The sequence below is a fragment of the Diplotaxodon limnothrissa genome, linkage group LG5 (assembly GCF_057381915.1).
Source record: "Diplotaxodon limnothrissa isolate DT_005_m linkage group LG5, D_limnothrissa_male_GT1.1, whole genome shotgun sequence".
Classification (NCBI taxonomy): Eukaryota; Metazoa; Chordata; class Actinopteri; order Cichliformes; family Cichlidae; genus Diplotaxodon; species Diplotaxodon limnothrissa.
The window spans coordinates 26,885,807-26,909,221 of record NC_140600.1 but is presented as its reverse complement, the minus strand read 5'-3'; the positions used below and the strand labels follow the sequence as shown (position 1 = coordinate 26,909,221).

Genomic DNA, 23,415 nt, shown 5'->3' with positions numbered 1-23,415 from the left:
ACAACATTTCCCAGCCTTTTCTTCCTAATCCAAGGGTGGAACCTAAAAACACAGGGGGGGAATCCCTTTGAATATCACTTCAAGAAGGTGAGTACTGGCCAAACTGTCCCTGTAGGTCCCCCCACAAAGATATGCGTGCGCAGTACACGCATGCACGCGCGCTCACCTCCTCCGTCCTCTCCTCCTCGCTCTCAGAGTTGTTCAGACTTGAGGGAGGAATGGCGGCCCCTCGGAGTTTCTTCATCTCTCTCTGCGGTTTATACCTGCTTTTATATTTCCCATGTGGATCTACGACATCGGGCACCAGAAGAGCGAATCAGGATCGATGCGGGTTTAAGGTAAAGCACAGAATTAAACATTATCCCTGGTGTTCAGCGACTTTTCGTTAAAGCTGTCGCTGCGACGTCTCAAGTGTCCAAAAAGTTCCGTTTTCGGAGACGGTCGTGTTTTTATGTCACTTCTGTAGTATATGCAGTCAGGTTCTTGATGAATAAGCCGCCAGTTTAACACATTCACGTGTGAAGTTAGAGTTATGCTCGCTTTTTATTTAATTTGCTGTGTTTTTAATCTCAGGGTGCGTTACCTTTACCTGTCTGTCTGCGGGGTTCTAGCTGCAGGTCTTTTGCGTAAGGCTGCGAGCCAAACTCCGTTGGAACAAGAATTAATTTCTTTTTCTCCTTTTATTGGAAATTTGCAGCCCCTCATAAGCAACTTCAGACAAATGTCTGAATGAGTCTGATATCATGTTTAATTCGGCATATAATAAAATAAAAATGATTTTAGTTGCTTGACACTATTATCCTTTACCTAATCTCCAGTCTGGTTGGAAGCGTAATTCAAAGAGATCGCAAGGGGGGTGTTTAAAAGTTTATAAACAAAAAAAACTTATTGATGATATTTATGTGTTGTGTTTGCCGAGTTGAACGCATATTTTTCTGCTTTTAACCAAAACGCTTTAAACATATTGTCGATATAAGTTTTGTCGCTTTGTGGCAAGTCTTAATATCCTTAATTATTAGTCATCAGTGTTTGGTGTTCCCTTGTCCTGTTCGGCATTTATGTAATGCTACAAAGTGCACATCACTTGGTTAAAACTCTAACCCCAACAGCCAAAGTCGAGGCGATATTTGCAGGCCCTGTAAATTATCGTAGGTCGTAAAGCTGATTTCCTGCCTTTTGTGCAATCTTTTAAAAGCAATTGATGTGGAAAACAGGAATATGTGAGCTGACCCACCGCCTCCAAACGCCTGTCCTGCTTTTGTACTTCACGGCAGCCTTGCTTTTGGCCATGAATGAACCAGTGTTTGGTCTGTGCCAGTTCAGAATAAGTCTCTAGATTCCGTAAAGGCCAGTGTGCATGAATTTCACTGCAATGTGAAAAGAACAAGTCTCAGAGATTTTTCATTTGTGGGAATTTCTATAGTTTCTATCCTCAGCCTTGTTTTCTCCTCCTCTCTGTAATGAATTTAAACATCATAAATGTTAGTTTATTTCAAAGGTCCCAAGGACCTCATGTTTGTGTTGGGTTTTCTTTATTACTGAAAAAGGTAGATTTTTTTGGCCATTAGACTTAAGCTCCTGCAGTTGATAATTCAACATTGAACGTTTGTTGTTTTTGGCCAAGTAAAATTGTATCATGTGCTTAGGCTGCACAATTAAATAATTAAACAACTAAATATAGAAAAATTGATAAAGGCAGGGGAGAGTTGTCAATAGTTATTTCTTTCAAATATTGATTTTTATTTTCTTTCTCTGAATCACACCAACAGGTCAGGGAGCACAGACTAAGCTAAGATTAACTGATGAGTTTCAATCATTGCCAGTTAATCTGTAAACCCATCTCAATTATTCAGTCATTTATTTTAAATTTGGCTCATTAAAGTTGCCAAGAGTGCCAAATGTGACGTCTTCAGGTTTTTTAGTGTTGACTATTATTTACACTGATCATATACTCTGGTTACTGTCATATATGACAAAAAAGATAAGCAACCTCTCACAATGGAGAAATTGAAGTTAGAATATACTTGTCAGTTTATCTTCCATAAAATAATAACTCTATTATGAAGTGTTAAGAAACTGTTTTTTGTTTCCATGTTTTTTTTTTAAGTGAAATAAAAGTTTCTCTGGTTGCATGTGTGTCCACTCTGCAGGTTTTAATTTTCCTATGTTGATAGATGAGTCCTACATGCCTTTGATATGCTCACTCTCCTTGTGTGTGTGTGTGTGTGTTATCCTGGTTTCCTCTTTGGCTTTGAAGTGTTTTCTACAGGAAGCTTCACACTGTTTACTCTGCTGAAACATTCCTTCCTGCAATATACCCCCCCCCCCCCCCTCACTCACCCCCCCTCCCCAGACACACAGACACACACACACACACACACACAGTCTGCCACCTCCCCCTCTCTTCTTCTGCTTCCTCTCCTTTCACACACACTTCAAAGGCTGCTGGATGGGGGTGTGAGGGCCTGCTATTCTACAGGTGTGAGGTTATTAGAGCTGTGTGTGTGTGTGTGTGTGTGTGTGTGTGTGTGTGTGTGTGTGCTAGTTTTACGTGTCAGCATCATGCAGGAAAAGGCTCCTGATTCAGGATAGATATTAAGTGTCATTTTAATAACCTCTTGGTTTCAAACACTCCATCTTCTTCCCACAGTCCAGTGACATGGATGATGTAAGGATGCGCTTGTCCAACATTTTCCACTTCCAGTAGAATATTGATACCTTTGTGTTGTGCTAAGTTATTAAGCTATATGAAGAAGAGACTGGGAATCATTCCTTTGTTAGGGACGTGGCTGCTTTGACTGTCGTGTGTCCAGGTACAGGCTGTGAATGCCAGACCTCACCTAGTGTCACTGAGCTGTATATCTACTCTGTGTTCAAGCTGTTGGTGCCTTGTAGAGTATTTTCATCAGACTAATATTCTGGCTTACTTAATGGTACAGAGCATGCAATAAGTCTGAGATTCAGTTTTTGTGAGTAAAATCTTAGTATTTCAGCTAGCTAACCCAATTTGCTAGTGCTAGCTGATGCATTAGGACTGAAGCTTTTTGATCAAATCTGGTAACTTCTGAAAGCAGAAAAGCACCAGAAAAACCCAAACTTTGAGGCGTCAAAACACAGTCTTAAGCCAATGGGTGATGTCACTATAGCTACCTAAATCTTTTATACCCAGTCTCTGGTCCTGAAACATTTGCAGATGGTACTCGTTCTTTTTTTTTTGTTTTTTTTTTTGTTAGGGTTATCAGACTCAGAATAAGAGTCAGCATACTTTATTAATCCCTAAGGAAATTATGTGGGTTACAGTTGCACCATTATAAATACCAGTAACAGAAACAGACTATTTAACAATACAATATGTTAGAGATTTAAGAAATTTAGGAAATATGAACAATATATATAAAAATCGCTCAATAATAAATATCACGGATTGACAGAGGTGATTATTAATCACTCGGTACAGATATCCCGGAAAATACTCAATACCATTTTCAGTGGTATCAGTTGCTGCTTAAATAGTTGGGGGGTTTTTTGTTTTGTTTTTTTTTAAGCAGGATGCTGCTGTCCTTTTTTGCTGGTAGACTTTACAGACATTAAACATTACAGATGGGCACGACTTTAAGGCTCCTTATCATTTTATTATTAGCTGCTAGCTGCTAACTTAACAGATGGCTAATGTGGCTGTCAGACTAACGGTTGCATTTACGATGTGTCTTTAATACTTTACGGACCTCCCGAAATTGCTCATGACATTTGTTCTGTGGCGTCAAGATCAACTGCTTCAGCTGCTAGTGAGGGGAGGGGCTGTGTGCCTGCCTATCTGTAGCAATTGTGTGTGATGTTGTGCATTAATACTCCTGCAAATAAGTATCTCATCTGTTTATTAGTATCGATTAATATCAGATTTTTTTGATAAACCTACTCAACATTCCTGCTTTGAAGAGCTACATGTTGGTCAAACTCAGTGAAACCTTTGTAATCCAGATGTTGGCTGCAGTGCCTCTAATGATGCTATGAAGTTTATTTAATTTAATTAGCTAATGTAGCCTGTAAGCTCCAAGCCTCTACATTTATTTTAACGGTCTTTAAATTGCTTGCTCAGATTTCTTCAGCTCCCTCTGGAGCCTTGCAAGACTATTGCAGTTTTTACAAAGATGGTGTAGTATTCATCAAAACAATTAAACAAGCTTTTATGTGTGAAAACAATTGTGTTTGTCTACATGGATAAATAGTAGGGTTTGTTTTTTTTAAATTGCAAATGTGTTAAAAGGAGGTTTGATATTAATCCTGAAACTCATGGAGGAAACCTCCTTTTTTCCCTACATCATCCAGAAACCCGGTTACTGCAGAGAAAGCTAGAATGATAGATGATTTAAGTCAACGTAAAATCTCTTTTTGTAGTGAAACACATCTGCTGAAGCCATCACATCTGTCTCAGCGGAGGAAGTAACTCATTCGGCTTCCTCCTCTCTGTATCCCTCTCTGGATTCTTCATCCTCCCGTCTCTCTACCCTGCCATCATTTTTCAAATAAGGTTTCCCCTGTGAAACCATGTCACATATCTAGGGCGTCGGTGTGGTTTTGGCATCAGGGAGCCTCAGAGGACATCATGGCTGGGTAGGCGTCGGATGGGAAACGTGTGTTTTCTGATTTCTGGCGGCTGAAACAGGCAGAAGGTGAAGCGTGAGTGCTGGAGCTCCACCTCTATCATAAAACAGCTCAGGGAAATATTTTTCATCGCTGTCCTCTGAGGCTTTCTGAGGAAAAACTGAGTTTTACAACTTGAACTTTACTTACGTATGCGCTGGAAATGTCCTAAACAGCCCTGAGCAGAAGTACGAGGTAATAAAAGGAAAGCGAGGATGCTTTAAAAACTTATGCAACGAACAGTTTTGATTTATTGAGTTAATATTTTGTTCTTAAACCTTTGGAAAACTTGCCACAGTTCTTCTGTGGATTCACGCTGCCTCAGTGTGATTCCATCTCTTCATGTCTTCATGAGTGAATGATGTTAAGCTCCGGTCTGCATGCCAAAGTCTCCCTGGTACCTCCAGTTGATCTATGTTGCGTTTTTCAGAATGTGAAAGCACTTAGGTAAAGAAAAAAGTGCATGTGTGGATGGTGAGTGCTCCAGTACAGAAGAAAAGTGCTATATAACAACTAGTCCATTTAGGATTCTAAGTATCTGCTATTCTTCTGGGTGAAGATGTTTTTTTTTGTTTTTTTTTAAATAACCATTTCAACACATGTACTGCAAATCTTAATTTTTTTAGACACCTTAACAGAAATATAAATGATCTTCGGTGGATCTTCCGACTTCCATCGTCTAAAGTCTGTCGTGGTTTGACTAATCCTGTGAGAATGGAGCAGGTAATTGGTCAAATCACTGCAAGCTAATGGAGTCTCTACTTGGGAAGTAGTGTACTTTGAGAAGTGAGAACGTATTGGACGTGCACTTTCTCCTGCTGTGTGGCTACACGTGTGAAAGGGAAACATCAGACAATGTCCCGACCTGATTCCTGTGACATTGTCAGGAGCTCATGTGTAAAAGTGGGCCACAGCTCTTCCTTCAGAGTCAGTTTTGTTGCAAAGAGATGGCCCCCTGACGGTGGTGGTGGTGGTGGAGAATTTGTGTATTTTTATGTCCTTCAAACAAAGAAGAACTTTGTAGTGAAAGGAAGATGTTGGATGTTAAAATCCTAAATGAAATTAAAATGGAGTTTTCTCAGGTAACAAATGAGCGTCACATGACCTCGTTCTATAGATTTGGACCGTCACTCACTACACATGTATAGTGTTGTCTAGGTCGTGTATTTTCAAAGGAAGTCAGGATTTGGCCTGCTCAGAGTCTCTTAAAGGACAAACCGTCACAGCGGGAGTGAAGCAGCTCGTCCTGGGTTAGGAGGAGGAGTCCTGATGAAGAGGGGTGGGAGGGGTTGGGGGACATTGAGGAGCAGTCATGCAGGAGGAGGAAGCCGCAGGTTTTGTTCTTGCGGTGGGAAATCTCTGGTTGGCTGCTCCCGAGCTCACACTCACACAGAGTTTGTATTGTTGGACCTCACTTTTGTTTCCAGCTTTTTCTTTCTGGATTTGGTGCTGAACCGAGATCATACATGATTTCATGTTCCTGTTCAGCAGTTTGTCATGTGACAACAGATGCGTGCGTTCCTGCTCTCCATGTTTAGCCATTAATAAAACATTTTGACTGGACTGCACTCACTGATTGGCAGTTCCAGAGTCGTTGATGATGCACGGTTTAGGTCATTTCTAGTTACATTGTACAGTTATTTCATTTTTAACCTTAATTTATATTTTATTCCTTCCTAGTTAAATTTACCCTTTTAAATTTTTCATATTTATTTCCTATCTTATTCATAGCCTTTTCCTTTTTTGTTTTCTTTAGGTCACGAGCAGTTGTCCAAGCATTTCACTACATATCGTACTGTGTATGACTGTGTACGTGACAAATAAAATTTGAATTTGAATTTGAATTCTAAAGATGATTCACCAAAGTCAGCCTGTTTGCGAAATACTTTGTGTCTCCAATTTTCATCTAGCATGTCTGACCATCTTTATCAACAAGTACATGCTCCTCACTTTCGATGCACCCTCTCCTCTATGTTCTTTCTCCGGATGGATGCACACTTCCTCACTTAATCTATGATCCCACAGGGTTTCCTATCAAACTGCGAGCCTGTTAACTTGAAAAAGGAGCAGGTCTGCTGTTAGTAAATTTTACTAAAAGAAAAACTATAATAGAATGAGAAAATCAGCTAAAAGGTGTAAATTAATGTGGCAACAACCCCATCTTTAGGACACGGGAACGACTGACTGCATTTGTAATTAAGTGCTCTATTGGGTAAGCATTGGGGAGCAACTTGGGTTAACTGTCTTGTCCAAAGATAGTTTGACATACAGACAAGAGAAGTTGGGGATCAAACCACCAACCTTCTGATTAGTAGATGAGCAACTCTACCCCTGAGCTATAGCCATCTTTCCTCAGTCTTAGGCTTTTACTATCTTGTATATTTAATAAGTAGCAGAATATTTTGCTGCCTTTTCATCTTTACTGGTTAACTTATACACTAAATGCGTGAAATGATTCAATTCAGTGCCATGTGGAGGCAACAATCTAGCTGCACTTTTAAGGTGGAACACTTTCATCCATCCTACTCACGCTGACTGAACAGAATCTATGAACAGATCTCAACATAACAGTTTTAACCGTGTTTTTACTGGCTGCCTTGTATTAAATATGCTTTAGTGGGGATTGAAATGTAACTGTACTATGCAAGAATCAGTTTGAGTTATTAAAAAACACTCATAGTGTGTTGGATTGGTGTGTTTTATGCATTGCATGTTGAATATCTGTTCCGTGTCTCAACAGTATCTGGTTCTTTCATCAGTATCACTCTCCCGTGATTTATGAGGATGAAGTTAAACTATTTCTCAGTCCATGCTGAAACTCCCAAAGCCCTAAAAATAAATCCTTTAACTTTTCTTCTGATAGAAGAATAAAATAAAACATGACTCCATTACATCAGAAAGATTTAATCTTTTGCCACACAGTTCATGTGTCCTGACATGATTTTAAAAAACAAAGTTCACCAGGTGATCATAATAATTATAAAGTGCATAATTTTCTCTTGTGTAAAATACCAGTTTACAGGGAAGGATAGAAGGAAAGTACATTATCAGTGTTGATTAAAGGTCTCCGTCCGCCTCAAAAACAGCCTTTTTCCCCTGTGATGATGATCACGATGATGATGCAGCGATTCGTCAGAACTGACAGTCTGCATCTGCTCCAAAACGGTATTTGACACACAGTGAACAAGATCCTACAAGACCAGCACAGACTGAATCCAACTCCGACTCAGGCGCTTTGTTATCAGCGGCCTTGTTGTGCCATATGGAAGTGTTTGGAGGTGTGTGTTTGTCTGTAAAAGGCAGGAAGACATTAAGAGGGCTGAGTTTTTAGCCTCGAGGCTTTTGCATGAACAAGGACCTCATCAGCTTCACACGGTCTCGCTGTTCTTTGTGTGCAATGAAATCCTCAGTGAAGTTTCAATGAAGATAAAAAGGTTCAGGTGGCTTTTTTGAAGTAGTTGCCATAAAGGAGCATTTTCTTTGGTGGGGTAGTCTCTGGAAGTTCGCAGAATTGCTAAAAAGTGGTCGTATTGTGTCTTATCTCATCTGCGTGCAGAAAACAAGTTCTCTAGAAGCAAATACTCAGAGACGGACTCAGGAGGGGAGATGAGTAAAAATATATCAATTATAGCTTAATAATATTGACATGATTAACATGATAGGAGTAATCGAACTCAACTTTTCACTTAAAGAAAAGCAATCAGATGTCCCCGACCACATGTAAGCACACTTCATTTTTATCATAGCAGTCCCAATCATTCCTTGGGATCAATCTAAACAAATATTTATTGATTAGACTGAATGAACTGAAATAACAGCTGGAGCTCTCTGAATGTTGATTGATTGTGCCTAGCAGTTTTGAAAGAAATAAAACAGGGGAACCAGCTCCATCTTCATCCCTCAGGTTCTTTCAGTTGGGCATGAATGTAGGATGGCTGGTTTAAGGTACAGCCTACTGGACCATCACACAAGCAGCTGTGATTACTGTGGCATATTAACATCCAGGCCTGGCAGTGGGCTGGTAGCCTCCGGGTGCTGCTCAGAGCTTTGGAGATCCACATCTGCATGTTGTAGTTACCTGAGGGCAGTGTCAAAGACATGTAGAGGCTTTTCACATTTCCTGTAAGCTACTGCTGTTTATGTTTGTGGTTTTGCTGCTCCCTTAGCATTGACTTAGAAGTTATAATAGACAAAGAACTTTATTTTATTTTATTTTCAGTGAAGTGAAACCAAGTGTTGAAGATAAATACAGCTTTAACAATGTGCTGAAGAGCTTAGTCTCATGTTTTATTTGTATTTATTTATTTTTAATTACCACGAGCCTGGAAAAACTCTCGGCCTCCTCAGCTTTTTATTAGCACTGTCCATGTGTAGCATATCTAATGTGTATATTAGCCTAACCATTAGTTAGCCCATCATTACATGTGAAGTTCAAAGTTACAGTTGTGCTGTATGATTTTTAGAAATACTTCACTTAGTACATGGTAAGTCAGCTTTTTATGGAGACTTCCTGCCTGCAATTCAGCTGAAAGCTTTACGTCTTCTTTTTTCATTGATGGAAGGATGTTAAACTTTATTGTAGCACCTGGAAGAACAGCAACACTGAAAGAGTTTGGACTGTTTTTAACTCTGTGGTGATTGCTTTTGCCCAGTGTTTGTTTGCTTTTGGGAATTCAAGGACCATTTTAATACGGAAATACCCAATGACGGCAGAGTTAGCAAGCAGATAAAGATAAGATAACATAAATGACTCTATGAAGACTGATTGCTAACCAGGTTTTAACCCCCCTTTTGTTGAGCATGTTACACCCTAGTAAAGCATATGGACAAAACTGGAGAGAAGTCTGAACATTAGGACCTGAGCTGCCTGAACTGCAGCTTGATGGACATTTATGAATTCTGGAAGAAGTGGAAAAAATGTTGTCTAAACCCAAGTAGCTGCACATGAGCTTAAATGGAACTGCGTTTTGAAATCTGTGATTTAAATCTGAAAATATCTGAGAAACAAGTGAGCAGCATCATAAGTGATGGTGCCTGACAGACGCTCTGCTCTGCAGGCACTTCAGCTCATCGTGCAGCTCTAATCTTCCTCTAATCTTCCTCCCCTGAACGGAACTTTTGTTTATGCTTCAGCCCAGGAGGAGTATGTTGATTAGAGGTCAGCTGGGAGTTTGTCCCCACATCTGGAACTGGTCTGGCTGGCCCAAACAAAACGAAGCAGAGGAGAAGTCTGCTAAGTGAACCTTAAAAGCTGTAATTGAAGAAGTTCCTGTTTAATCAGATCCCTCCTTCTCTTCTTTCCTCCTTCCTTCCTTCCCTTTTTCCTTCCCTGCAGGCTCGGTCATTACTTCTCCCATCATCCTTTACTCCCCCATTCCTCTCCTGAGTCCTTAGATCCTTTCCTCCCTTGTGTGCGCTGATTAATTACTGTTTCAACTAACTGAGCCAGCAATTAGCTGTCTGATTACCACAGGAACTGATTTTGTGTGTGTGTGTGTGAGTGATGTTTGGGGATTCCCAAGGGAAATTCAGTGTTTCTTCAAAAGTTTTTATGTTGTTTAAAGAGTTTTGTTCTTCTTGTCTGAAAAAGTGAATTTTTTTTTTTTTTTTTTTTTTTTTTGGACTGGTTTGTTTATGTGTCTGCGGACAGGATGTCAAACAGCTGCTCATCCGGTCATTTATTGTGAGTGATAATGAACTACTTGTATTTTCAGTTGTTTACTGATGTGGATTCATGTCTGCTCGGGCCTCAGGGGATGTGCGTATTTTTGTGTGTGTGGATATTTGCAGGGGAGAAGCATAATGATTATTACTAGTGAGAAACACCTGGCGACAGGAAAAAAAAGCTTTTTGTGTGTGTGTCTGCTGTAAAGTATTAAAGTTTGACTCACAGCGGTGGGCGGTTTAACTGGTGGTGAAGAGGGGTAGAAATAGTTCGTTAATTCTGAATTATCTAAATATGCAAGTTAGTAAAAACTCCAGGTGTTTTTACACAGCTGGGTAACTTTAGGATAGCTTAGAGTTGCCATTAGTTGGAGTGTGAAATGAACAAGACACCTTTTACTAAACGCTGAGATTTAGCCCCTTAGAATCAGGGCTGGGTGGGTAAAGCACTTAATGAATGTATGGTTAAATCTACCTTGTAGTCTCAAGTAAGTTGAGTCTTCAGTAAGACTAGAAAAGTGCTACACAAATACCAGTGAATTTCCAATTCTTGTTTTATAAATTAGGTGCACCCCTTTCCTTTCCGGTGTGCCTTTGTCTCTTGCTGTTTTGTTCACCTTGACCCAAAAAGACTAAAAAAAAGGAGCCTTTAGTTGACAGGATCTCAGTAAATGTCACAACATTTTTTTTCTGTAGGTGAACCAGTCGATGCTTTTTCCCTTCAGATCAACAGAGGTCTGCTAGCTGTTCAGCTTTGAATGGTACGCAGTCGAGGTGTAGGTTGGATGCCTGCTTTGGCCCTTCGTTGCTCTTCCTGTAGCTAAGCTTGTCGCATGGGCCTCACTTTTCTCTTAGTGCCACTGCAGATTTTCTGCCCTTGCACGATGGCCAATATAGTTAGTCTGGGCCTGACCCCCAATTGGATGGCTTTTACTTATTTGTTAATTATTGAAGACACAATGTTTATACCATGTTAAATGATCAACCTTAAATTTGCTTACCAAAATAACATTTGCTTTGGATTGGAAACAAATAAATTCATAATGGACTGTCAGACAGTGAAGATCAGAGCCAAGTCAAGTGTTTCTGTCCTGTAAGATGCTGGAGTGTTTGAAGAGATACAGGAAATGTTGTAATGCAAAACCCATAACAGAGTAGGAGCGGATCAAAAGTACTGTCTTAATTATAATTTATGTATTAAGACATCACTATTAAATAGACTATTACTTAGAAAAAAATATAAAAAAATTAGAATGACTGAAGTCTGATATCTTGAATAGTCAAGTTAAGTAAACATTGGTGACTTTAAGAAGTGCCAGCAGCGGCGTCACGGCACATAAATTTTTTTGCATTTTAGAATATTAAGTTTGTTTATTTGATTAAAAAAACTATTTTTCCCTTTTCTTAGACAACGTGTGATTCTCATGAGTTATTTTATTTAATCATAATAAAACCACTGATGCTTGTCAGTTTGTCCACTGCAGCACAGCAAAATAATAACTGTTGACAAGTGAATTCAGCAACAAACACCGTGCACCGTGCATTGTAAACAAACACCGTAAACAGTGCTTACTGCTACGGTGTGACACGGAAAACTCAACCTGTCAGTCACAGAGGCTGTGGTGACACTGCTGTTAAAACTTGACAAACTTGTAACGTCTAACTGATTCATACCAGAGTGAATTTGAGGAATTTAAATGTGTGTTCGCAATGAGTACTTGACCTGTGATGTAAAATTATTTACTTGTTATTATGCTTTATCTCGTACGTTTTTAGCAAAAATGTAGTTCCATGCAAAACCAGGTTTTTGTGGGTCAGTGCAAGAAACCAGGAAGTCCCTTTTTTTTTTTCCTCCCCCTGTGCTTGATTTTTAATTAGCCTTTTAGTTCATGCTGCCAGCGGGACACGTGCACACACTGCAGCATATAAACTTCTAAAGGTCAAAGTTCATACAGCAGAGGCCAACTTAAAGCACAGCGTATGATTAATGCAAACATGATTAGATGAAACGTTGTGTGTGTCTGTGCGGACTATTTTATTTATTTATTTTTATCATTGTTGTGTTGCCTTTAGGTGTTTTGCGATCTGGACAATGAAGGACTTCACAAGTATGTCATTAAAAGTGTGTGTGTCTTTTTGTATGGATGGGTTGTATTTGTGAGGTACAGTGGCTGCTAATAAACAGCACACCGTCAGTAACACTCGCACACACTCAGCTGGGTGTCTCTTTGATTGGTTTCAGGTGTGTGAGACCAGTCTGACACCTCTGTAATAAACCTGAGGGGTGTGTGTGTGTGTGTGTGTGTGTGTGTGTGTGTGTGAGAACATAAAAAAGGGTCAAAGCCGTAAAACTGCTGAAACAGTCGAGGCTGAAACATGCGTAAAGAAAGTCCTCATCTTTGTGTGGGAACATGGAGAATGGGCTTCTGGGTAATTGTAGCTCACAAGGGAGCTGATGTCTCGTCTTATCTTGCTGCTCATCATGTGTTACTGTATCTGCTGTTCTTTGTATTAAATAGACCTCATGGGTGAGGTTGCAAGGATAGCCCAGTCCTGTCTATTAAATGGAGATTTGGTGACCTTTCTCAGGCGCCAGCTTTTATCTTACAAAAATGTAATTATTGCTAAGATTTCCACTGCTGACACCATCTTAAGACCAAGTCATGGCTTTTACATCTGCATGGCTAGAAAGCAAGTAGACTTAATGTCTGTTCACCGTTATTGTCATTTTGTTAAAAAGAAGTGAAACAGCCATGCTAGGTGACTGGTTTGCATAATCTTCTGCTAAAAGTTTAAGCTTTTTCACGCCTGTCACCAGGAGTGGTTACTTTCATATGTCTCATATATCTCTGTTTTCTCCCTCAGGTACCTTCAGGTGCAGATGGAGGCCGCAGGCTGGCCGTTACCTTCAGAGCCGACAGTGAGTTTCTCTTAAACATCGTAAATCTGCACAAAGTGGCTGACTAAATGTAGCAAAAATTGTAGCACACATGGTACATTTCCTCTGGTTTGCACATTGCATTGTCTGCATCAGGTGTACTCTCTTAAATCTTTACCCATTAAAAGCATACTAGGAGTAAGGAAGCATCGAAGCTCTGCTGGTGTCCGTCATATTTCAGGCCTGCTTACAGAACAAAATAATTGTGTGTTCATCAGAAGTTTGCAAGAAGATGATCTGTAAACTATTCTAATGGTCATGAAACCACTTTTATTGATACATACTTAGGTGTCAAAACTTGTCACTATGGGTACAAGAAAGGTCATCAGATGTTGTCTGAAAGGGGGGGGGGGGGGTTGAGGTAGACTCCATGTGTTGCTGTTCAATTATAATCCTTGTTTATCTTACATTGGGTCGTAGCAAGTCCATGTATAAAAGAAGCTGCTTCATCTCTTCACCCCTCAAAGTCAGCTTCTTTCTGATTGGCTTCCCCTTGTAAACATGAGCTTTGAACTTAATGAGCTGAGCTGTGTGAGACTGAGATGGCAAAAAACAGTCCAAAGTGTTAAGACCAGTTAAATTTGCAGACCTCATTACTGGACTCTCTGGCCATGTTTAACATCAGCCTCTAGAATATATAACAAAAAATAATCTAATCTAGTTCTGATTATGTTTGCTCTACCTAACTTGAATTTCAAGGTATTTATTAGTTAATCCAAATAAAATCACATTATAATATCAAATTTGAAGTGTTACAGACTAGAAGAGAGCTTTCATGCAGGCATTTTATGGAGATCGTTTTGTATTTGACACTTAAAATCCTCCACAGGTGTGACTCGTTCCTCTGAGGGTAAACCTAAAATCTTTCACAAAGATCAATTTGATCATAAAATAGTTTATTTTCTGTCATATTTGATATGAAAATCTGCAAGCCCTCCTTACCCTCGCCCACATCATCTCCTCTGTCCTCCTCCTCCACCTTTTCCACCACCACCCTGCGCCTCCTCTTCTTCTTTTGTTCTTTTCTCTGTAAAAGTCAAGTTCCTGAACCGTGGCCGATCCCTCCCTCCCTTCTTTGTCTGTGACCATGAGCGAGGAAACGCTTTCAGATCCCTCAGAAAGTGTGTGTGTGTTGTCTGCAGTGTTATTGCAACCCCTGCAGCTAACAACTACATGCGGTTTAACTATTTTATGGAGTTTGCTCGTGTTGATTGAGGAGTTTGAAAAAAAAAATTGTTATATTTGTGCGATAGAGAAAAATATTGTCATAAATACAGATTAAATTTAAATAAGAAAACCTGTATTTGGATCTAGGGACTTGATACATGGATGGAGTGGACAACAACTTCAACCTTGGTGGAGATTATTCCGTGTTTCATCTAATAAATGTAAAAAGTCCTCCTTCCTCCTTCTGTAAGGTCCAAGATGTTAGTTAGTTTAAAATTGTGCATGAGGGAAAAGTGCAGCAGCAGATTTAATTTATTAACTGTTTGTGCCGTAACTGCAGTTCCTGTGTTCAGTGATTCTGAGTTGATTCACAGGTTCAGTTTTTTAAAAATTAGAGTGAGTCTGATTTCTTAAAGATTTCCTCCCCTGTGTTTGGACACAGTCAGGTCAGCTCTTTCCTTGTGTCTCCAGCACTTATGCTACGCTAACATTATGTAGGTTTGTATTTGCTGACATTTATCTGCAGATTAAACCAAATCACCCCGTATTACCCAAAATGTCAAACTGCATTATTAACAGAATGTGATTCTTTTGTCTGAGGGTCGTCTTGGGAGTTTCTTCCATTTCTCTGATTTTCATTTAATCTAGCTTTAACACATATTATGTAAGCAATGACGTGTGGGTCAGAGGTCAGAAGATCATGTGAATTCTGAAGATCAGATGAAATGAAAACACGCTTGGAGCTAAAGTGAAGCGCTCAAGTGTTTTAGCATGACAATCAGAGTGTGTGTGTGTGTGTGTGTGTGTGTGTGTGTGTGTGTGTGTGTCACACCTCAGTAGTTTGAGGATCAAGGAGAGCCAGAGGCTTCCTCTCTCACACCCTCTCTTTGCTGGAAGTGATGTCATGGGAATTATAAAGCAGGGTGACCTTTGACCTCCAGTAGGTTCCCTAGAAAGGATTGTAGGATCAGCAATACGTTGAGGATAGTTTATTTATTTATTTATTTATTTATGTATTTGGTGATGGGTTTATCATCTTTGCTGCAAACACACCATCCTGCTGTGGGAAATTCTCACCAGTGATCAAAATGTTTTTTTTAATCCACACATTCAAACAAATGCACATTTAAAAACTGTGATGTCCGGGATTTTTAAAAACTCCTGGATATTTTGTCAAATTAAAACCGTACATTTGTAAGCTCTGTCAGATACCTGTCCAGTGTCGTGTTTGGGATATTTTCTGTAGCTCTAACTTACAGACGCACCCATAAACTGCTCACGTCCCAGCCGTCATTAATCGTGAAAACATTTTTGCCACAATATTAGACCTCCTCTTTCAGATGATTTCAAACCTGACATCACACTTCCTTGTGTAACCGAGGCTGACATATGAAGATAGTGAGCTTCATATAGAAGTGAACAGGTGCCTTATACCTGTACAAATCCATGTCTCCTCTGGTCATGATAAGAAAGAAGTGTGACTGCATCGAAGTCCATCCTTCAGCTCCTTCGATAACCTTAGGAAACACTTTCCTGATGAGAGGAAAGATTTAAGGTCTTTGTTGCTGGTTTCAGCACTTACTTAATACACCAGTTTCAGGGGGCCGAAACTGGAGCCTAGTTTTAAAAAGCAAAGCTAGTCAAAACATTTATTTGAGTTTTATTCTCCATGGATGATCTCAACATAGCTATGTCCACGGATTTTGCTCCAGCTGGGATAGGTTCCAGCCCTCCCTAGCTGACAAAAGTGTTCAGAAAATTAACTGAATGGTAACTAATTGTTGGCTTTGGTCTTCGTTTGCTGACAGTATGTCCAGGATTTGAGCATCCAGTCGGAGTGCCTCAAACCGCGTGACATGCTCCAGAGGATTTAACCAAAACTAAAGATTATGCATTTTAGAAATCTGACAGTGCCTCACTGTCATTGAATAATTCTAATTTTTTTACTCAGACTGAAATCTGCTTCAGAAGAACGTCAGCTGAAGCTGATACTTTAAAAACAGTAGGTTCAAGTTGTCATAATTCTACTTTGAAGGATGAAGCATTGAAAGAAGATGAGGATGCACAAATAAATGGAGCAACTGTGATGGTCTCCTTCAGCCTCCTCTTCTTTCTGTGCTTTGTGTGAGCGCCTCCTCCTATGCTTCTTAAATTGGAAAGCGAACAGGAAGAAAAAAGGGGACAGCTAAAGAAAACGTTTGCAGTGAACTTTAGCCCTCTTTTCGTTCTTCTGTCTTTACACTGCTTTGTTTTATAAATGCTGAAACCAAAGATTAGGGAAGGAGGAAGAAGAGTAAAAAGAACTGCAGCCTTCCTCTCCTCCATACATCCTACGGAAGATGGAGGAAGAGGAGCAACCAGCTGTGACCTTCTCCTTTAGCCCTGAACATGACCCTGCTTTGAGGAGGATGAAGAGGCGAGAGCAAGAGGAGCAGTGACTCGTGTCTAACGTTCTCTCATCCGTCTCCATCTTTTATAAGCTCTTCTCTCCCAGCTTCTTCCTCCTCTTCCTCACTTCTGTCAATCGATGGTTAGCAGGAGGAAAGGGGAGCAGTCAGTCGTGTCTGAGTTCACGCCTCTTTTCTTTCTACATCCTAAGTCCATCTTTTTTCCTCCGATCCCTCTCGGTTCATGGCTGGCTGCTCCTCCTCCTCCGCCCCTCCAACTTCGTGTCTCTCAAGATAAAACAAGAGAAATGTTGGAGACGAGAGGAGGTGAATGACAAACAACCCAGAGCGACTGAATTAATGAAGGTGCGGTTAATAAAATATGGATGACAGATCGGACAGCTGTGGAATCTGCTAATAATGCATTTCTTAATTTAACTCAAAGTATCTCCTTAGAGGGTTATCTAAAGATAATGACACACACACACACACAAAAGATGTCAATCGTATGACTTTTAAAAAAGTAGAGCTGTTATGTTCAGTCATTCTGGACTCTCATTAAAGTAGCTTTAAACAACTCACAGTTCAAATTAAGCCTTCTTTAACTTAGTTCAAACAAGCTGTTTTAGCTCCGCCCTTTAAGTCTAATTTTCTCCTGATTGGCTGCAGAAACTTTAACCAGGAGGTTTATGGAGCTGTTGAAATGAAAAGACGACATATGGACCTAAGAATAGAAATAAATGTCTGAGTTTAAGCCTGACCATTAAGGAAAGGTCAGTAGCGCAGAGCATCTCCCACCAGAGCTCTGGACCATAAACTTTCTTATATTTTAAATTCAGAATTACATATGCTTCATTTTAGCATGATCTTGGTCTATTGTACCTATAGTTTGTATAGTTTTATGGTTTTATTTGTTTATTTTCCCATTTTTTCAAGTTATTCTCTCAATTTTGTGTTGTTTTCTCAGATGTTTTAGCTGCTAAGTAGAAATTTCAAGATACTTAATTTTAGATTTTAACTTATGGATGGTAATAAGCTGGAAACTATAATAAAAGAATCGGCAGAGTTGACAAAAGTCCATAACCTTCCTGCAAGAATCTGGAATTGAGCCTGAATGGTCCTTAAATGGCTGTGAAGATGTTAACTGCAGTCTTTAATCTTTACTCTGTCCATCAGGCTCAGATTTCTGTTTCAAGAACCATTAAATCTTTTGTTAAAGTGCGGCTCTCTGTGCTGTTGTTAATCTCTTCATATCTCTCTGTTTCTCTCTGCAGACTGCTCATTAAACTACCCACTGGGGAAGCACATGATCCGTGAGGTCACCAACGTCTCCTTCAGTCATCTAGCCTGCGACGATCAGGCCGCCGTGGTTGTCCACTGGTCTGCGAGCCCACTAGGTCTGTTTACCTGTCGGCCTGCCTGTTTGCACGATCATCCGGAGAGACAGTTTTAGAGAGAGAACAGGGAAAGTTGAGGGAAGAGCAAGAAAGTTCAAAGTGCTCAAATCGTAAGATTACCCAGCTCTGTGCGTGTGTGTCCCTTTGATCGGGGCCGGAAAGAGAGGGAAAGAGGATCGCATCTCACACAACAATGCCGCGATTTGACCGTGAAGGAATGTGTGTGCGCACAGTGTAAGGTGAACCTCTGCTGCCTCTCCCTCTCTGTGACAAAACGGCCCGTTGTTTTCTCACACAGAGAGGGAGAGGCAGAAATCTCCCTGAAATTCTCCATGTCATACTCACATGTTGCCAGATTTCCTCTTTGAGATCTGCACAGCTTAAGGTTACTGCTGTAAGACAGCCAAGACTTTACCGACAAACCCAGAATTTATCTGAAACAAGGCTGAAGGCTGTGGCGCACCAGATGAGTAAAATTAGGGAGTTGGGCAGGAAGACTTTTTTCTTTTTTTGGTCACCCGAATTAAGGTCTGTGACTAATTGTTGTTAACTGCAGTGAGAGCTTGTTTTGCATTGCCAGCATTAAGTTGGACTCATTCTAGGTTGAAGTTGGTTCACGGATCCCATTCAGAACTTTCATGGACAGAATTCTTAAAGGGGTGGAGGTTGTCGGATTCGGAGGTCTCAGGATCTTGTGTGAGTCTGTCAGCTTCCTTGAGCCATGACCTCCACCGTGTGCTGAGTCACAAGTCTGAGGCCATGGTTCCTAGCCAGCAAAGAGTGGATTGCCCACTCTGGTTTGGGAACAAGCTGCTTCCCCCGGGTAGGAGTAGTAGGAGTCTTGCGGTCTTGGTCACGAGTGATTGGTGTGGTGTCTGCAGTGATGCTGTACAGGTTTGTTGTGGTGAAGAGAGAACTAAGCATGAAAGCAAAGCTGTCAACTGGTCGATCTACATTCCCACCCCCAGCTGTGGTCACGAGCTGTAGGAAGGGTGGCTGGACTCAGCCTTAGAGACCCTTGGGGTGAGCAGCTCTGTCACTGGGGGCAGGCCATGGACAATCTGGAGAGATTATCGCTCTCTGGCTTGGGGACATCCAGAAGAGCTGGAGGAGGGTCTGGGTATCTCTGCTTAAGCTGCTGCCCAAACGACACAGGATAAGTGGCAAATAACAGATGAATGGATAGCTGGTTAGATATTTCCACTGTGTTTTTCCCAGAGAAGGCAAAGCTTCTACATGTTACGTACCAGGGATAAATAAGACTAGTTGTTGGAGACATTTAGCATCATCACATTAAACTGAGCCTAGTCTTAGCGTTTAACTTCTTGCAGCTGCATTTAATCTTCAAAAATAATGTCAGGGAACATGAGAGAGAGATGCAGTAGAGCATCTACTGCTGATCACTTAAAGCAACTCAACTACAAGCTACTTTTACTTGTACTTTCACTCTTTTTTTCTATAGATTTTATTCCCTTGCTCACATGCGGAGCCCATATAGAATCACAGATTAACTTTAACTTGTATTTGGGGGGTGGGAGGAAACCGGAGTACCTGTAGGAAATCCTCACAGAAAGGCCCCGGGTGACGCAAGAAACTCTTTCCTGTGAGGCAACATAACCATTCATGCCACAATTCAGACTACTCGATCGACTTACAAAAAATACCGTCCACCACAAACAATAAACTCTTTACATGTGTCCGATCTTATAAAAGAGGTGAAAAGGGGTCTTTTTAGATTTGTATTTGTGATAAACAGATACTTGTGGTTCTTGTTTGATTGCTATTGAGTTTGAATAAAGATTGTCCAAATTTATACTGAAGAGAAGGAGAGAAAGAAAAACAGATCAATTGTGACCTCAGGCTGCTTCTGCTGTTAAAATGCAAAACATCCACGACTCACAAAGAGGGAGCGAGAGAGGTGTTCAGAAATATGCCTCAGGACAGAAAAACCTGTTCTGCTGCATCTCTCTCTCATGTTCCCTGTCTTTCTCCTGGAGAGCTAATATGAAAAACATGTCCGGTCGATGTATAGGTATAATTAAAAGACAGGTGTGCTTTCAAAGAGGAGTGACGGGGGTTTAAGGAGTGGAGGATTGTAGGAGAAGTGAAGAGGACTGAAAATAAGGAGGGTGGAGACGAGAGGAGATGCATGCAAATGAAGGAACAGAGTGGAGGGGGGAGAAAAATGAGAACTGGGGGATAGGCGGAGATATAAGGAGGCACAGGAAAGAAGGAAACAAGGGTAGGTTTGAGGCCTTGTTATCACTGTGTGAATTAGCTCTACACACTATTTGGTTTTTAATTGTAGCTATCTGCCGTGACTGGTTGCTGTTTAGCTGGGATGATTCCCAGCTACACTGACTGGTTACTATCTGTAATGTAAAATAAGCTGTAGAAAAGTACCAGGTATCAAAACCAGTTAGACCTTTCATGGTCTGAAAAGAAGAGTTGAGGAAAGGGCACAAAAAGATTAGCTGAAGGAAGCATCCTGAAAGAGTTGGCAAGACTGTAAAGAAGAAAATTAGGCTATTAGCTGCTATGTGCCCATTCATAATCACTGATTAAGGTATCGTCTTTGCCCTACTGCTTATTAGTGCTACTTTCCTTTCTCTACATCAAATATAATTTTTCATAACTAAATGCAAGATTTTATAGTACTGTTTAGAGTTAATGTTGACACTGCAAATCGCAAGATGTTTAGTGGTCTTTAATCTCCCAGCTCCTTAGTACAAAGTGAGAATACCACAAGTAATAGTCCACTGAGTTCACAGTAAGCAACGGTTGACCTGTGGCCTCGATTCAGGCAACACTTGCACCAAAAACAACATGTGTTTCTGGCAGTGAGAATACGTCTGCAGATGACTCATGCTTCGGAGTCTCCTGCTGTGTGTTACGTATCAGAAAGGATAACAGAAGAAAGTCCACAAACTGTATTATCCCCATGATGTCCGGAGTTCATGCACAAAAGTGGCACAACACATCAGATTCCCACCTTTTCAGTCTTTTGCCTTTTTCTGACAGTAAGTTTGTCGATTAGCTGTGACAAGCATGCACTGGCAAGGTATTACGTTAAACCTATTTCTCCTGTGTTTATATCAAGGTATGTTCATGCAACTCTACCATGACCACCTAAAAATCCCACCTCAAATCAAAGGGCTACTAATACAGTAGAACATTTACTTAACTGTGCAATAGAAATGAGTGCAGCAGAGAAAAGGGGAAAGATGGATGAAGAGGAGGGAACAAGGAAAGGCAGAAAGAAGAGTAAGAAGAAGGTAGGAATGAAACTAGATCTGGTTAGGAGTGTAGTGTAGAGAGTGAATAAGGATATGGATGTGTTGGTAAAAGGCAAGGAGAAAAGACTGGTGAGGAAGAGAAAAGATGGATGCAGACGTGGTGAGACTGAACTTGCTGTTGCGTCTCTGCAGGGATTGAACACATTAAAGGCTTCAGAGTTTACCTGGAGGACAAGAATCCAGAAGGGAAACAGTGTCAACACCTCATCCTCAAAGACCCACGACAGCTCAACTTCTCCTACAAGAACACGGTAGGGCCATTTCCACAAAAAGACTTTGAACTGCTGGCTTTTCACATTTCCCGCAGTAGCACATCGCTCAAAGGATAAGATGCTTCTTCCAAATGTAAGCATGTTAGAGGCGGCTATCGAGGGTGCTGGAACAGGGGGACAAGGAGCCCTGAAGAAAATGTTGTTTTGAGGGATAAGCATGTTAATCCCTGCACACTTTTTGTAAAATGAAGCAGACATGCATAAACAAGTCGAACACTCCTAATTCTTTCTATTTTCAAAATAGGGATTTGTAATTGACACCATTCTGGGTTTGCTTGGGAGTGGACAGAGAGCCTGGGTCTCAATAAGGCATACCTCTGGATCTGCATCTGCAGTTTCTTGGGTTGTTAATGCATATTAGGCTTAACATCAGCAGTTTGAATCATTGTGCAGACCTCTCAGAATATAGTTATGTGTATTTGTTTTACTTCATTCTTTTGTTTTTTGTTGCTTTTTGGCCCTCGATCGATATGAAATTACTTCAGCTCCCTTGGTGGTTTCAGTCAATCCTTTCCGCTGCAGGCTGGCTGTGTAATAATCTCCTCCTAAGCTGATGGTAATGTGCTGTAAGAGATCAGGAACACAATCTGCAGTCTTCATTCTTCCAAAATATCGTCATTATAGGACACTGACAATAAACTCGCACATGACTGCCTGGACAAAGATAAACACTTGAATCCTTGAAACATCTGTGGCCCTGAAGCCTTGAAATAATTACCACACAGTGTAAGCTGGCTCACTGAGTCACTCTTCTGTTGAGATGTTGTATTTAATAAGTCCACATACATGCTCATTAGAGTCTGCTTTTATCTTTTTTACTGCTTTTAATCAATTCATGCCTGCAGCCCACAGATAAAAAATGTTGGCACAATGACCTCAATTAATGTGCACTGTTCCCGATGAATGGATGAAGCAAACATGTTTGTGCTTTATTAACTCGGAGATTTACCATTGCTGCTAAACTGTATTATTTCGATTTATTTCATTTCCTCTGAAGACTGTCGCTCATCATTTCCTTCTAATTTCACCGTTGAACGTTTGTGTTTGTTAATGTTTTCATGTACAGAAGCTGAGCAGTCAGCCGTTCAGCGGTTTGAACTTTGACACCGACTACATGGTTCGTGTGGTTCCCTTTCCATCTCAGATGAACGAGAGCTTCTTCCCTCCGTCTTTCCTCAAAACTAACTGTGAGTCCTACACGTCTCACAAATGTATGGGACTGAGTTTTTAGCCGATCAGCTGATTCACTGATTGTTTAGAAAAGCCTTTTCAGGCGCCTCTTACATCATCTTACTGTTCCAAATCCCAAAAAGCCACCTCGAGGCACTTTACACTTTAAGGTAAAGACTTAACCAGACTCAGGGAGGGGCAGCCATCTGCCACGACTGGTTAGAGGTGAGCATAGTTTTACGTTTTCTTTGTTATAATATAATTGTCCCATTTAGGCTTCCAAGGCACGATAAAACAGAGTATGATTTAGGGCGTGGCTACCTCAGGATGCACAAGCCTCTACCATGTGAGTGTTTATATATACAGCTGGTATGTAATACATGTGACGACATAAACAAAAACAAGATACAAGATGCTTTGTTTTTATGTTTTCTTTTTCTATTTAAATCAGTTCAATTCAGTTTTATTTATAAAGTTAAAATA

At 40.5% G+C, this 23,415-nt stretch overlaps 1 protein-coding gene across 1 annotated transcript in view; it reads left to right on the top strand.

Moving 5' to 3' along the window:
* Positions 1–212: 212 nt before the first annotated feature.
* The window catches only part of il17rd (interleukin 17 receptor D), a 31,813-nt gene continuing 8,610 nt past the window's right edge, over positions 213–23,415 (top strand). Inside the window, exons 1-5 of the mRNA XM_085354427.1 lie at positions 213–338; positions 13,171–13,225; positions 18,072–18,194; positions 21,623–21,741; positions 22,829–22,949. Coding sequence (XP_085210553.1) covers positions 219–338; positions 13,171–13,225; positions 18,072–18,194; positions 21,623–21,741; positions 22,829–22,949 — 538 coding nt within the window. The 5' untranslated portion in view covers positions 213–218. The remainder of the gene's footprint in view (positions 339–13,170; positions 13,226–18,071; positions 18,195–21,622; positions 21,742–22,828; positions 22,950–23,415) is intronic.